This window comes from Vigna unguiculata, chromosome 3 (genome assembly GCF_004118075.2).
Source record: "Vigna unguiculata cultivar IT97K-499-35 chromosome 3, ASM411807v1, whole genome shotgun sequence".
Taxonomy (NCBI): domain Eukaryota; kingdom Viridiplantae; phylum Streptophyta; class Magnoliopsida; order Fabales; family Fabaceae; genus Vigna; species Vigna unguiculata.
This window is the reverse complement of record NC_040281.1, coordinates 13,233,196-13,247,720: the sequence shown is the minus strand read 5'-3', so window position 1 is coordinate 13,247,720 and position 14,525 is coordinate 13,233,196. Positions and strand designations below refer to the sequence as shown.

The 14,525-nt window shown below is 24.5% G+C and overlaps 1 protein-coding gene across 1 annotated transcript; it reads right to left on the bottom strand.

Moving 5' to 3' along the window:
* Positions 1-6,310: 6,310 nt before the first annotated feature.
* On the bottom strand, positions 6,311-9,652 carry LOC114175043 (zinc finger MYM-type protein 1-like). Its single transcript, XM_028059798.1, has 3 exons — positions 9,575-9,652; positions 8,386-8,842; positions 6,311-8,298 (listed from the first exon to the last, which is right to left on the bottom strand). The coding sequence occupies exons 1-3, from the start codon at positions 9,650-9,652 to the stop codon at positions 6,311-6,313; spliced, it is 2,523 nt and encodes an 840-aa protein (XP_027915599.1).
* Positions 9,653-14,525: the final 4,873 nt, after the last annotated feature.

Below are 14,525 nucleotides of genomic sequence, written 5' to 3'. Positions count from 1 at the left end.
CGCATCTCAATTATATTTTTCATCTTATCATAACTTTTAAGTAATTATGTTAAAAAGATGTACGTCAATTAAAAAAATTTTATGTCTCACATTTGAATATTTCTATTATTTTATAATATTTTTATTTATTGTATATTTTCCTTTCACATGAAAATGTTTAATACTCTCAATTTAAATATTTAATAACACAAACCTTTGGTTTACTAGGTAATATAAAAAGAAAATATTTACTTATTATTATTAGTTTTTGTTTCATTTGAATAACTCTTTTTTTTTTCGCTAAAACAATTTTTGTAATTTCTCAACCATTAAGTATATATGTTGATATTTGAAAAGTTTTCTTAGATCTCTGTGGTAGTTTTCATCTTATTATACCCTTAATTATACATTTGTTTTTTTTGGTGCAATTTATTTCAATAGTATCTCAAATTGTTTATAAACATTATTTAATTTTTAATATTTTTATTTGTTGTTTATTTTTATTATGTAGAATACTATTTCGATATATTTTATCTATTTATTTTTATTTTTTAACTTATTATCAATCATACTGTAATTTTTTCTCTATAATTGTATAAATAACCTTTATTTACTACAATATAAAAATTTAATGTAATTGTCATTAATTTTTTTTATCACCATCCAACAAAATTGAAGTTCAAAAGATACAAGATCTATATTAAAATTTTATTATTATGATTATCATTTGTTCTTTGTATCATTTTGATTCAGTGATGTATTATAACTTTTATTAGTGTATAAACAAACATTTAAAATATATTTTAATTTGAATATTTGTTTTCCTTTTATATTTTTTTAAAAATATTTTTAAATTTTATCAACTAGGTTTCATTAATGTTTGCAAATTTAATAAATGTGTTGGTTCTCATGAAATTTTATTTGGTATTATAATCTAAAATGTAAACAATTATAATTTATTTTAAACTTTTATTATGATTATTATTTTTTCTTTGTATCATTTTGATCAAATGATGTATTATAACTTTTATTAGTGTATAAAAAAGATATTCATTAGAATTTAAAAGGTTGAAGTAAACAAACATTCAAAATATATTTTAATTTGAATATTTGTTTTCCTTTTATATTTTTAAAAAATGTTTTTAAAATTTTCAATTATGTTTCATTAATATTTGCAAATTTAATAATTATTTGGTCCTCATGAAATTTTATTTGGTATTATAATCTAAAATGTAAACAATTATAATTTATTTTAATCTTTTATTATGATTATTATTTTTTCTTTGTATCATTTTGATCAAATGATGTATTATAACTTTTATTAGTATATAAAAATTATATTCATTAGAATTTAAAAGATTGAAATAAACAAACATTTAAAATATATTTTAATTTGAATATTTGTTTTCCTTTTATATTTTTTAAAAAATGTTTTTAAAATTTTCAATTATGTTTCATTAATATTTGCAAATTTAATAATTATTTGGTCCTCATGAAAATTTATTTGGTATTATAATCTAAAATGTAAACAATTATAATTTATTTTAATATATTTGATATCGAAGAAACAACCATCCTTTTAATATGGAATATTTGATAATATAATGTTTCCTTTACCATAATTTTTTATTATTTTAAAAAAATTAATCAAAATTAATATTGAAGTAGTAAGAAAACGGGTATGGGTATGGGTACGAGATTATACCCGTTACCCGGTGGGGATGGGGATGGGACAAAAGTTTGATACCCGTTGGGTTTGGGTATGGGGATGGGGATGAATTTTTTTTACGGGGATGGGTATGGGATTGCGAAACCCGTGCCCGCCCCGCCCCATTGCCATCTCTAGTAGTTTCCCTTCCCATACTTGCTAGATAAATATCAGTCACGTACCCGTATCCATATCCGTTGGATATCCGTTATGCAGATACCCGCCTATTTTTTTTATATCCGTGGGTATTCATGGGTACTCGCGGGTATTTACAAAATTATTTAAAAAACAAATATTTAATCATAAATTCAAATAAAATAAAATAAAATACATCACTTTCATAAATTTTAAATAAAGTTCAAATAAACGCAAATTCAGACAAGTCTAAATAATTATAAAAGTAAATATAAAATGACGTTCAAACACAATGAAAATTCTTTAATTAGTATTTTGATCAAAAAGTCCACTTTCTCCGATTGATTCCTAAAAATAAATAAATAATAAACCTCAATTATCACGTGCCAAGTATTCTTATTTTGATTCCATCATTTGACAATAAACATACCATAAATGTCATTGTCTATATAAGATTTGATGTGTATGCCCAATTTCAAATAAAGGAAAGAGAAAAATGTCAATAGGTGTACTTGGTAAAAGACAACTTACCAATACTTAAAGTTTGAAGAATGTAGACAGAAGACAAGATGTACAACTTAAAAAAAATTAAGCCAGAATATTTTTTACTAATATATATATATATATATATATATATATATATATGAGGGTACTTTTGTGAATTAAAGTTTAGCGGGTACGGGTATCCACGGGTACAGATACTATGATACCGTACCCGTCCCGTTAACATACAGGTATCAAAAATACTCGTATCCCGCAAGTAGCAGGTATCCATTTTTAATATTCGTTTCCTACCCGTTGTGGATTTTATCCGCGAATACGAATTTTTTTGACATCCCTAAATATGAGTGGTTGAAGTTAGGGTTAACTCTTTTCTTGATGAAAGAAAATAATTCCCTAATAATTATTATGTGCTTAGAGTTAATATCTCTCAACTCATGATGTATGATTAACCAAATAAATATACATTTATCAAAATTAATTTTACAAAAGACAATCATAATTACAATATTTCAATTATCTTATTTTCATAATCACTCTTCAAATATTTTTATTCCCAATTAATTTATAAATATTTAAAGTAAATATTTTTTTAAATGTATATTTACTTGAGTTTATAAATAAATATACAAATATATAAAACTAGATAAATGTTATTAAGAATTCATTCATCAAAAAAATAGAATGTCAATAACAAACGACATGCAAAATTCGAAAAAACATTATAAGAATTTAGTCTTTCGTGTAAAGAAATTGTATTTGAATAATAAAAGAGTCTAATTTAAGAAAAAACTTTTTTAATAGTCTACTCACATTAATAATAAAGTTCAAAATTGATCTATAATAGAAAAAAGAAATCGCTAATAACTTCTGTAAATATTCCGTAATTACTTTTTTTTTCTTCAACTCTTTTGCTTAAACGTTAACTTTATATTTCATAGATATAGTTTTTCGATTCTCGACAAAAATTATGTCTTTAATTCCTCATTTAACACTAACATCAAAATGTTTTAGTTTTTTTAAAATCTAAAAAATAGAAACATAATTAAAAATAATTCAACATTAAAAAGTATATTAACAATTAATTATTGATGGTCGCCTCCCTCCTTACATAAAATATCTCCCATTTCAAAACTGTTTAATTCTAATTTTCTTTAACTAATATAACTTCCATTTCAAATCTATTTAACATATTTAATTTAAAAACCATTGATGTTTTACAAATTTCAAGATCCGTTGGTTTTCCCCTCGCTTAGCAATTTCTATGATGGCTATTATTTACTTAGTTTCCTATAAGATCTAATTAACTAAGACATATATAGAATGAAATAGACCTAGTGCATTTAAATTATTTCGTGTAAAAAGATAAAAGAAAAAAAATTATCGGTATAAAAGAGAACAAAGAGAGTAATATTATTTAGAAAACATTTCATCTAGTAATATCTTTGACCACAAAAATAAAGATTATGGTTGCTCCATTGTTTTTAAACAAAACACATCCGCTTTGTTTGTGTACGTCCATCCAATTATCATTTTCGTTGATACTTTATTGGGTTAACTATGTTTTTGGTCCCTCAAGTTCCAGTGAATTTTGAAATTAGTCCCTCATCAAAACTTTATATCAATTTAGTTTTTCATCTTTCAAAATGTGTGAATTTAGTCCTTTTAACCAAATTTTGTTAAGTTTATCTGACGTTTCAAGCGCATTTCATGATAGTATTTAAGTTAACATTAAAGCAAAAATGTGTCAAACAATGTAAATAATTTAAATACTATCATGAAATGCGCTTGAAACGTTAGATAAACTTAAAAAAATTTGGTTAAAAGGATTAAATTCACGCATTTTGAAAGATGAATGACTAAATTGGTTAAAAATTTTGATGAGGGACTAATTTCAAATTTCGCTGAAACTTAAAGGACCGAAAACATATTTAACCCTACTTTATTAAGTATAACCCTCCAAGAAGAAAAGTGTTGTGTTTTCCCTCTTCCCTTGCTCCTTACTCGACATAAATCATCAAAACTCATATTTATTGTTATATCTAATTTTCATCTTCCTCCAAGATTCATATTTGGAGTCTCTAATTAAATTTAGAGATTAATTTAAAATCAATAATAATTAGATAAAAAACCAATAATTAATACTAAAGATTAATTTAGACTTTAATTTATAAATCAATTATAATTTTTATTCATAATAGAAATTATTTTAGATACAAATAATTTTTAATTTATAAAATAATATCTAATTTAATTAGTATAATAAATAATGAATTTATGTTTATAAAGTTAATTATTATTTAATTATTTTCTTATAGTGTCTATTATCTATCAGTATAATTAAGATAGACCCTGATATATGAAAGAATAATCAAATCTTTTAGAAATCTAGAGATTAAAAACAATCTTTTAAGTATGTAGAGAAAAGATTAAAAAGAAGTGCGAAGAGAAAGTTCTAGAAATACGGTGATTTTCTGCAAAATGATCTTTAATTAGCTAATTTTTTGGTATTTTTAAACTTTATACTTAAATAATAAAATATTTATCCTTGATTTCAATTATATCACTTCCACTTTAAAAAATTAATTAGATCCGTATATTTTTTAATGTGAAATATATCTTTATTTATTATCTTTTTCGGAAAAATTACTTGAATTAAAATGTTATAACTTACGGTAAACAATCAATAATTACATTAAAAAATCAAACTATAATTTTAAGAATAAGAATTATTTTCGTTATAATTAAGGAAAATTTATTTTAATTGTCTTAATTTTAGAATTTAAGGATTTAGAATGCTTATCTTACGCACGAGTTTTTTGTAAATATTTTTTATATAAAACAGTGTATAATAAATCATATATAAACTAATTTATAAAACATATGTTATAAATAAATTAGATGTTGAAAGATTGTTGTGAAAATAGTTGTAATTTGTTTAGCATGAAAGTGAATAAAAAAACTTAAAAGTAAAAATTAATAAATCATTATCTTTAAGTGAAATTAGTATTATAACCATTCTCATTATAGAAATATTGACTACATTAAAAAAATATTATATATATATATATATAATAACAAATTTGAATAACAGGATGTGCTAATATTTGATTGAGACTCTTAAAATTATAATAAATTTGACACACTTCAATGTCATATGGAAAAAGTCAACTATTGTAGATTTTGAGCATATAAGTATTATTTTTGTAGTATTAGATGTAGATGAGAACTGATACATTGACACGGTCAATAAAAAAATGCATTCACTTAAAACCTTCATAAATAATATTTTAACATGTTTTTTTTAATTTAAAATGTTAATATATATTATTATATATTATTATAATGGATTGCAAATAAATGTTTTTGTTTTAAAGATACTAACATATAAAAATGGGTGATATAAATTTATGTCGAACTAAATTTTGACATAAAAACCTCACACATCGAAACTGGAGGCACATTACATAAATAAATGTATACAAAAGAGGAAAAAGAAGTAAGAACTTATGTCAGACAGTGCATGGTTTCATGTAATTTTCTTGGTTATTTTTTACAAAATATTTGGTTTTTATTTCAGACCAAAACCTAAAATACAAAAAAAAATCTCAATACAATGTAACTTTTCAACTAATCGAGTAAAAAAAAAGTCTAATTTAACATATAAACCAATTAAACAAGAAAATAACATAAATCAGTATCCAGACGAGTATGAGATGAATATTTATCCCGTAAATAGGATACGGGGAACTACTATTCTATCCAGTGGCGGAACTAGACCAAAAATTGTAGGGATGCCAAATTATATTTGTTATATATAATTTTTTTTTAATTAAAAAAATTAATTTTTTTACATCATTTTTTTTATTCAAAATAAACATTCATGACAATAGAATCTAAACAATATAACAATAATATATATGAAAGAGTAACATAAAGTTTATCATCAACAATAATATAAAAAAAAACAACAAAAGTTACCTTTATTCAGAGTGCTCCTTTACGCTCTTTCAATGACTTAAAATCTTCAATAATTGAATTAGAGCTGAAGCTAGTTGCAATATCCCTTTCAATATAGATTATCATAGTGCTTGCTAAAAATTCAGCCTCCATCTTATTTCTCAACTTGTTCTTGATTATTTTCATTGCAGAAAAAGATCTTTCAGTTGTAGCTGTAGAATCTGGAAGAGTCATGATAAGACGAAGTAATCTATCTATCAAGTAGTAAACTTCAGACTTTTTTGTTGTTGCCAAACATGTACATAACTCTTGCATTGTTGATAAATTCTTCAAATTTGAATCTTGACGAGCATCAATAATGAAATGTTGAAGTTGAAAATTCAAATTAATCTTCTCTTGCTCATTGAAATCCATGGGATAATATTTTTCCACAAGAGTGCAAATTTTATCAATATTAAAAGCTTTATAAGCATCCTTAGGATCCAAAGCAGAGCTTAGAATTAATAACTCCATTGCTTGGTCATTAAATCTACTATTTAACTCTTGTAATTGCTTATCAATGGTAACAAAGAATATTTCAACTTTAAAATAATGCTCCATTGTAATATGATCCTTTTGGTGACGAGAGCGTCCTTGCCTTGCTACATAAGAAGCCCCAAAATTAGGCACCTCAATATCATGTTTTTCACAAAAAGAAGTCACATTTTTTAATAACTTATCCCAACCATTTTCTCTCAAGTTTTGAATAAGTCCTTTTGTAGAACAAACTAGACGCATAACATTAACTATATCCTGAGATTGTTGTTGTAATGCTTGACAAAGAACATCTGTTGTCCCCATAATTTCTCTCATCAAATACAAGATCAGTATAAACTCAAATGAGGTCAAGCTTTTGTAAGCATTATCAGCATCACCACGTTGTGAATAAGTAGATCCATCAACAGTAATTTTTTCTAGAACTAAACAAGTTGCATCATACATATTGATCAAGCTACAAATAGAAGAGAAATGGGAGCTCCAACGGGTATCCCCAGCTCGTTTTAAAGTACCAATTTGATTTGCCCCTTTACCCTTTTCAAGCTCATCAATTTCTAACAAATATGCAATTTCATCTAACTTGGTAGCCTGTAACTCATCATGACGTTTACTAGAAGAGCAAACAATATTGACAATGAAAGTCAATTTTGAAAAGAATTGGTGAATTGGAATAACTTCTCTTGATGCAGCAACCAAGGCAAGTTGTAACCGATGAGCAAAACAATGAACATAATATGCATAAGGACAATCAGTCAAAAATAATGCTTGAAATCCATTCCATTCTCCTCTCATATTGCTAGCACCATCATACCCTTGACCACGGATATTAGAAACATTAAGATTATGTCGAGATAGTACAACACACAATTCATTCTTCAAAGTTATTGCTGCAGTGTCTTTAACATGCACAATATCAAAAAATCGCTCTTGAATAAAACCATTTTTATCAACAAATCTCAAAACAAGAGCCATTTGCTCTTTTTTTGATTCATCACGAGCTTCATCGACAACTATACAAAACTTGGAATCCCCAATTTCCTCACGAATATGATTTTTCACTTTACTAGAAAGAATATTCAATAATTCCTTTTGAATTTTGGGTGAAGTATATTTGGAATTGAATGAAGCATTTTCCAACACAACTTTTGCAACTTCATCATTGTATGATGCTATGAGTTTTATCATCTCAAGAAAATTACCTTGGTTCCTCGATTCAGTACTTTCATCATGACCTCTAAAAGCACAAGCTTGAAGTGATAAAAAACGAACTGTGTCGATTGAAGTCTTGAGACGTAACCGATTCTTCATAATTTGATCTGAGCTTTGCACTTCCAAAACATTCCTAATGTGACAATTTTGATTTAACAAGTCTTGACAAGCAGACACTGCAATATTGTGTGGTGAACAAGGATCCTTCCCAATGTGTTTAAGGAAAGCACAATTTTTTCCATTATTAACTTTCCTCCAATTTTTAAAACCTATAAAATAACATTCAAAAAGTTAAAACATGTTGATGACAATAAACTTATTGCCAATTAGAATTCAATGAAAATAAACTCAATTACCTGTAACAATGAAAACATTTGAGCCAGGTCGTCCGCTTGGTTTTTTACTAAAAAGATAGCATGGTAAGCAATATGCAGCATCTTTTAATGGCGAATACTCTAACCATGAAGGAAATAAGCTAAACCATGTGTACTGAAATCTTCTTGGATGATCATCTTTACTAGAAAATGGATAATTTTCTAGACGCATTTGATATGGACCCCATTTTAGATAAGCCCTTCGTACCTCATCAATTTGATTTGGTGGGTATTGCCAAATTTGAAGACGCTTTCCCGGATCACGTTCTAAAGTATTTTCAAATTCATTATGTGTAATTTTAGGAACCTTAGAGAGTTGTTTTTCATTTTCTTCAATATTTGGATTCTCATGAAGTTTCTCAATTTTAGATGATGTAGATGCATTTTTTTCATCTTCATCACAAGCCTTCCTCTTGAAAAAAGAATCAATTCTTTTACTCTTTATCATAATTTTTCTAATATAAATTTTTCACTTCTCACCTATTTACAAAAATATAAAATTATGAATACCCCAAATTAAATCTTAAAAGCAAGACTCAATATTTTAAGAAAACTAATAACTTCTAAATGATTAGCTTCCCTTACCTTAGAGTAGATTCCTAATCTTGTTCTTCCCTTACACAACTTCAAAGCTTAAAATAGCTCTATCTACACAAAGAAGAGTTTGATCAACAATTAAAGCATGATTTTATGATCTCTAACAGATAGATATATGCCTAGAGCGTAGAAAAGCCACATACAAGAGGAAAACATATTGCTTCAAAAATAAAAAGGAAAAGATGAACTTACTCAAAAGAAGAAATTGTTCGGTTCAAAATATTCCTTAACTCTGCAATTTTGCCGTAGTGCAATTTGATTTTGAAAATAATAAGGAATTGATGGTGAAAATTGAGATGGAAATAAAAGGGGAGAAAGAGATGGAGGCACGGAAGAGAGAAACCAAATAAAAAAGTATAAAAAATTATAATAGAGAACAAAACGTGATTTTTAAATTTTAAAACAGATTTTTTAAACTAAATTAAGGTAATAATATATAAATAAAGTAGTAATATATAAATATATTTTTTTAAAATATATAGAAAATAAAATAAAATAAAAATTAATTAATATAAATAGAGTAATAATTTTTAAATATTATTTTTTATATATATAAAAAAATGAAAACAAAAACGGTTGGGGAAGCCGTGGCTCTCCTGTCCCTCAGTACTTCCGCCCCTGATCCTATCCTATCCGTTCCGTTTACATCCATAATCTTATCTATTATACTAAAATGACAAAGAAATGAGGCAAATTAATTTGGTATAACTTGCACATAAAATTCTATGTATTAAAAGATGTTCAAACTTAGGGTATATAAATTATAGTGACCAGTTCTGCCCCTTCCACTTAAAACATTTGTATCAACCATAACTCTAATTAAAGTTATATACTGTTGTTGTAACCTTAAAATATTTAAATTTTAGATTGAATATGTTTTTAATCTATTAACTTTCATGAAAAAATCGATTTCATCCCTAAAATAACATTTGAATCATTTTCATCCCAAACATTATTAATAAATGGATGTAATCTTCATTACCAAACAACGTTAAAGACTTATTGATGTGACAAACGGTATTGTCATGTGTGTGTTCACGTTAGTGCCCTTTCCCTTCTCATCTTCCTTCCTTCCTCTTCCATGGTCTCACCTCCCCTCTCATCCATATTCTCCACTCGCAACCACCATTATTAGAGTCTAATAAATAGAGATTAATTTAGAATTAATAATAGTAAGTAGATAAAATCTTAGTAGATAATATTAGAAACTAATTTAAACTCTAATTCACAATCCAATTACAATTATTTTATTAATAATAAAGACTAATTTAAATATCAATAATTTTTAGTTTATAAAATGGTGTCTAACTTGGTCAATATAATGGCTAATATTTTTTGTCTCCAAATTTATAATTATATAATGATTTTTTTTGTAACGATGGAAGAAGTAAAGGAAAATGAGAACATGAACACACATATCACACAAGTTTATATTAAAGTTGAGAATAAAAATATATTTAATCTTATATTTTTTAAATATATTATATTCATTAAAATTACAATAATAATAGGTGTAAGCATATGAAAAACTATTTTTAAATTACATCCATATTTTAACATGCGATTTTTTTTTCCGTAAAATTATTGGGAGCATAATTTATATACTTAAAAATTTAAAACTCTTATAGTTTATTTATTAAGAGTTGAATAAAAAGTTACTATAGTATATAATTACAATAGTGTAATTAGTATAGTAATAATCTATACCATTATACATGAAAGGATTGTATCTTTCTTTCTCATTTTACCCTTTTAATAGCGTTTTTTTTTTAAATTGAATTAATTATAATATATCAAATTTATTCTTACATAACTTTTTTTTTAAATTTAAATATTTTTTATTTTATCACTTTCTTTAAATTAACTACTCTTTTTAAAACTGAAATAACTACAAAATGAGTACAAATTATCTATAATTAAATTACAAAAGTTATTTATTTTTATAATTATAATAAATATTTTTTTTATCATAAAAAGATAAACATGTACGTAGCTCATTTATTTTCAATAATAATAATAATAATAATAATAATAATAATAATAGTAATAATAATAAGTGGTGTAATAATAATTCAAGACTTTCTTTCTGAATTGAATACATTAATTTTTGTTTAACAGTATTATATTTATGAAATTTATTACAATATTATAGAAATTTAATTCTAGAAATATATTAATAAGCAGTGATGTGTGTAAATTAATATTCTATGTTTTATAAAATCAACTAATGATATATAATAAAGTTCCATATAAAAGACATAAATCAACTTATGTTTAATATATTGATTAGAAAATACTGGTTGCCAGAAGTCATACAACATTCCATATTTTTAAATAATTTAATATAAGCTAGTGATTTTTTTTTGGGTATTATAAAATACAGTTAACTATCATGTTAACCAATGAATTACCATAAATTAAATCAGATTTTACAATTCGTCTTATTTTGATTACTTGCTTGTTGATATGATCTGAAAGAAAAGAGTATGGTTTTTTATAAAATTTGCGTACCACATTGCAGGGAAAATAGTTTATTTTGGCTCTTTTGTACCTTATACTGTATGGTGAATCTTGAAAAATACGAAATTCTATAACCAAATGATGCATAAGACTTTCATGAGCTAATTAATATTCATAGAATTCTGTATATAGTATACTAAGATTTTGAATCTTCATCGTCTGATTTGTAAACAGACAGGAAGCAGTTATTTTTATACATTTAGCAGTAACAATGACAACGATGTTTTGGGTGTTTTTTGCCAAACACTTTGCAAAAACCACCTTTTACGCAAGGATGCATTAGGCAAATAGTATTACAATGATCATCGTCCTCTGTTTCTGGATTGCAACTTCGTACCACGTTGTCGTAACAGCAATACACATCCGTGTGTATATTTTTTATGCCCATCAATTCACCTAATTCAGCTAGTTTCATCGTTTCACTCGTTTTCATTATTTTTTCGTATCTTGATTCTGCTCCAACTATATTCACACGCCGATGATATAATTTCATAAGCAACAAAATATGTATCATAATCATTTATAACGTTATAATCATTAACAACAACACCTTTTAACTTCAACATGCATGATGTGTTAGTGCATGACCTTTAGATAAATTAACCTTGTATCTCCTGAGCTTGAAATGGTTAATACATGAAACTTATTTTTATTCACTAGAAATAATACATAAATTAACCTTATATATAATATATTTAACGTAACAGATTTTTAAATCCTAGAAATAATGCATTAGTAACAGTTTTTAAAAAGGAATAACTTAAAATCATAATAAGATGGAATATATTTTTAATAAAATTTAAGACTAATTATAATCATTTACCTTTTAAGATATGTTCAGCTCGTTGTAAAGGAGTCAAATTAAAATGAAAAAAAATATATATTAGATTAGATTATGAGAGATAAAAATATCTACTACAATCAAGATATTATGGATAAAAATATGATTATGAAAATAAAACTTATACTCAATTAGGTTTTAATAAAAATTAGTAAAAGTAACTGTAAATACTTTGCATATTAATATCAACAAATCCAAAACTTTCCCTCATACATACATACATATATATATATATATATATATATATATATATATATTAGATTTTTATTTATTTATTTAAATATTACTTGTATGGATAAAATAAAATATTTTTTCTTAAATAAATTGAACCGAATAAAATTTTAGATGAAATAAAATAGAGTAATAATAAGTTATGTATTTGATTCAAAATAAAAATTATTTGGTAGATTTAATTTTAACCCTAATTTCATTCATGAATGTATTCTGAACATCAAAGCATAGAACAAAAACCTTTTTACTTTTCTATTATATCATAAATATTGAGTTTACCTGATAAAAAAATGATGACAACAATGACAGCAGGGAGTTGAAGACTTTTGGTTGGTCTAGCCATTTTCGATGTTTTTTATTTGATTGCTTTTTGTGGAATAGAAAGGCATTGCAATATATATAGCTGGAGTGATAACTTGAATTTGATTCGTTACGTTCAGAAAAAAACTGGCAAATAAGTTTAAAACATTAATGACTTGTATAAAATCTAAAAATAACTTAACGAAGTCATTTAGTTTATAACCTATACACAACAATAACAGTCAAATCAAAAATTATGTTTTAAATATTTAAAAAAACTTCATTTTCCAACCATGGTTTGCAATAATATATATGAATCCAATCAAATGAAGTATTTGAAAGGCTAAACAAAACAATTTAGATAATTAAAGATTATTGGTATCTAAATTAGTTTTTATTATGAATAAAAAATTATAATTGAATTGTGAATTGATCTTTAAATTGGTCACTAATATTGATTATTAAAATTTTGGCTACCACAGCAAAATTAGTGTATAAATTTATCATAAATTAATTAGTGATCAATTTAAACATTAATTTTTTAAATTTTAGTTTATGAAGTGATTTTTAAATTGTTGATTATAGTAACTAATTATTTTTTATTTCTATAAAATTGGATGCTATTTAGAAATTTTACTATAGTGATAATATAATTTTAAATTAATTAAACTCATTGAATGAATTTAAGTGTGTTAATTAAGGAAAATTTAGGTAGATTCAAAAGGAAATGGATAACTAAACTTTATAAAATTGGTTTAGTATACCTAAATATATTATTATTTTTGTAACCGTTTTTTGATGTATATATTTTACTCTTATCACTATAAATTGTTTTATTAATTATTTTGTCCATTAAATTTTATAATTCTTTTCTAGGAATGTATGTTTTATAAATTTAATAACATTTTTAATTTAATAATAATTAGAATAATTAATTTTTTATTTTTTTCTATAATCATAAGATAAAAATGGACACAGAGTAAGTGCATGTGTTTCGTTTAGTATAATATGAGATCTCTAATATTGTTTTTATTATCATGTTGTCATCTTATTATAAGGTACAATTTCCAAGTTTGGTTTATGAAGAGATAAGTCAGAAGAAGAAAAAAGTGAAGAAGGTGAAGTGTGTTTTGTGAGTGAAGATGGAAAAAATGGAGGGATGGTTTGGGCTGACGAAGGTGCCCTCACTAAAAGTAGTTTTATAGCTACAAGTTTTAAGAAATTTAATTTAATTTAAAATAAAATAAAATTCAACACATGACTATCACGTGTTAGTAGAAATGTTACTTGTCATGGGAGATAAAATTTAACGTTATGTAAGATAAAATTTAACGTTAAAAATAAATGATAATTTATTGTTAAAAAAAGAAGCAAACATAATTAAAATTTCAAATAGAAACTAATTATAATTTTTTTTATAGTTGAGAGACAAAAATATATTAAATTTTTTATATATTACAAGTACTTTTTTCCTTGTAAAATAGACTACACTATCTTTTAAACTTTTCTTCTTTTTTTAAGTCATACTTTTCTTCTTTTTTAAGTCATAACAAACTAGTGTGTCTTTTATTTAAGGATAATCATAATATGATTAATATTTTTTAACTCATCTATTACGCTCTTGATTTAATAT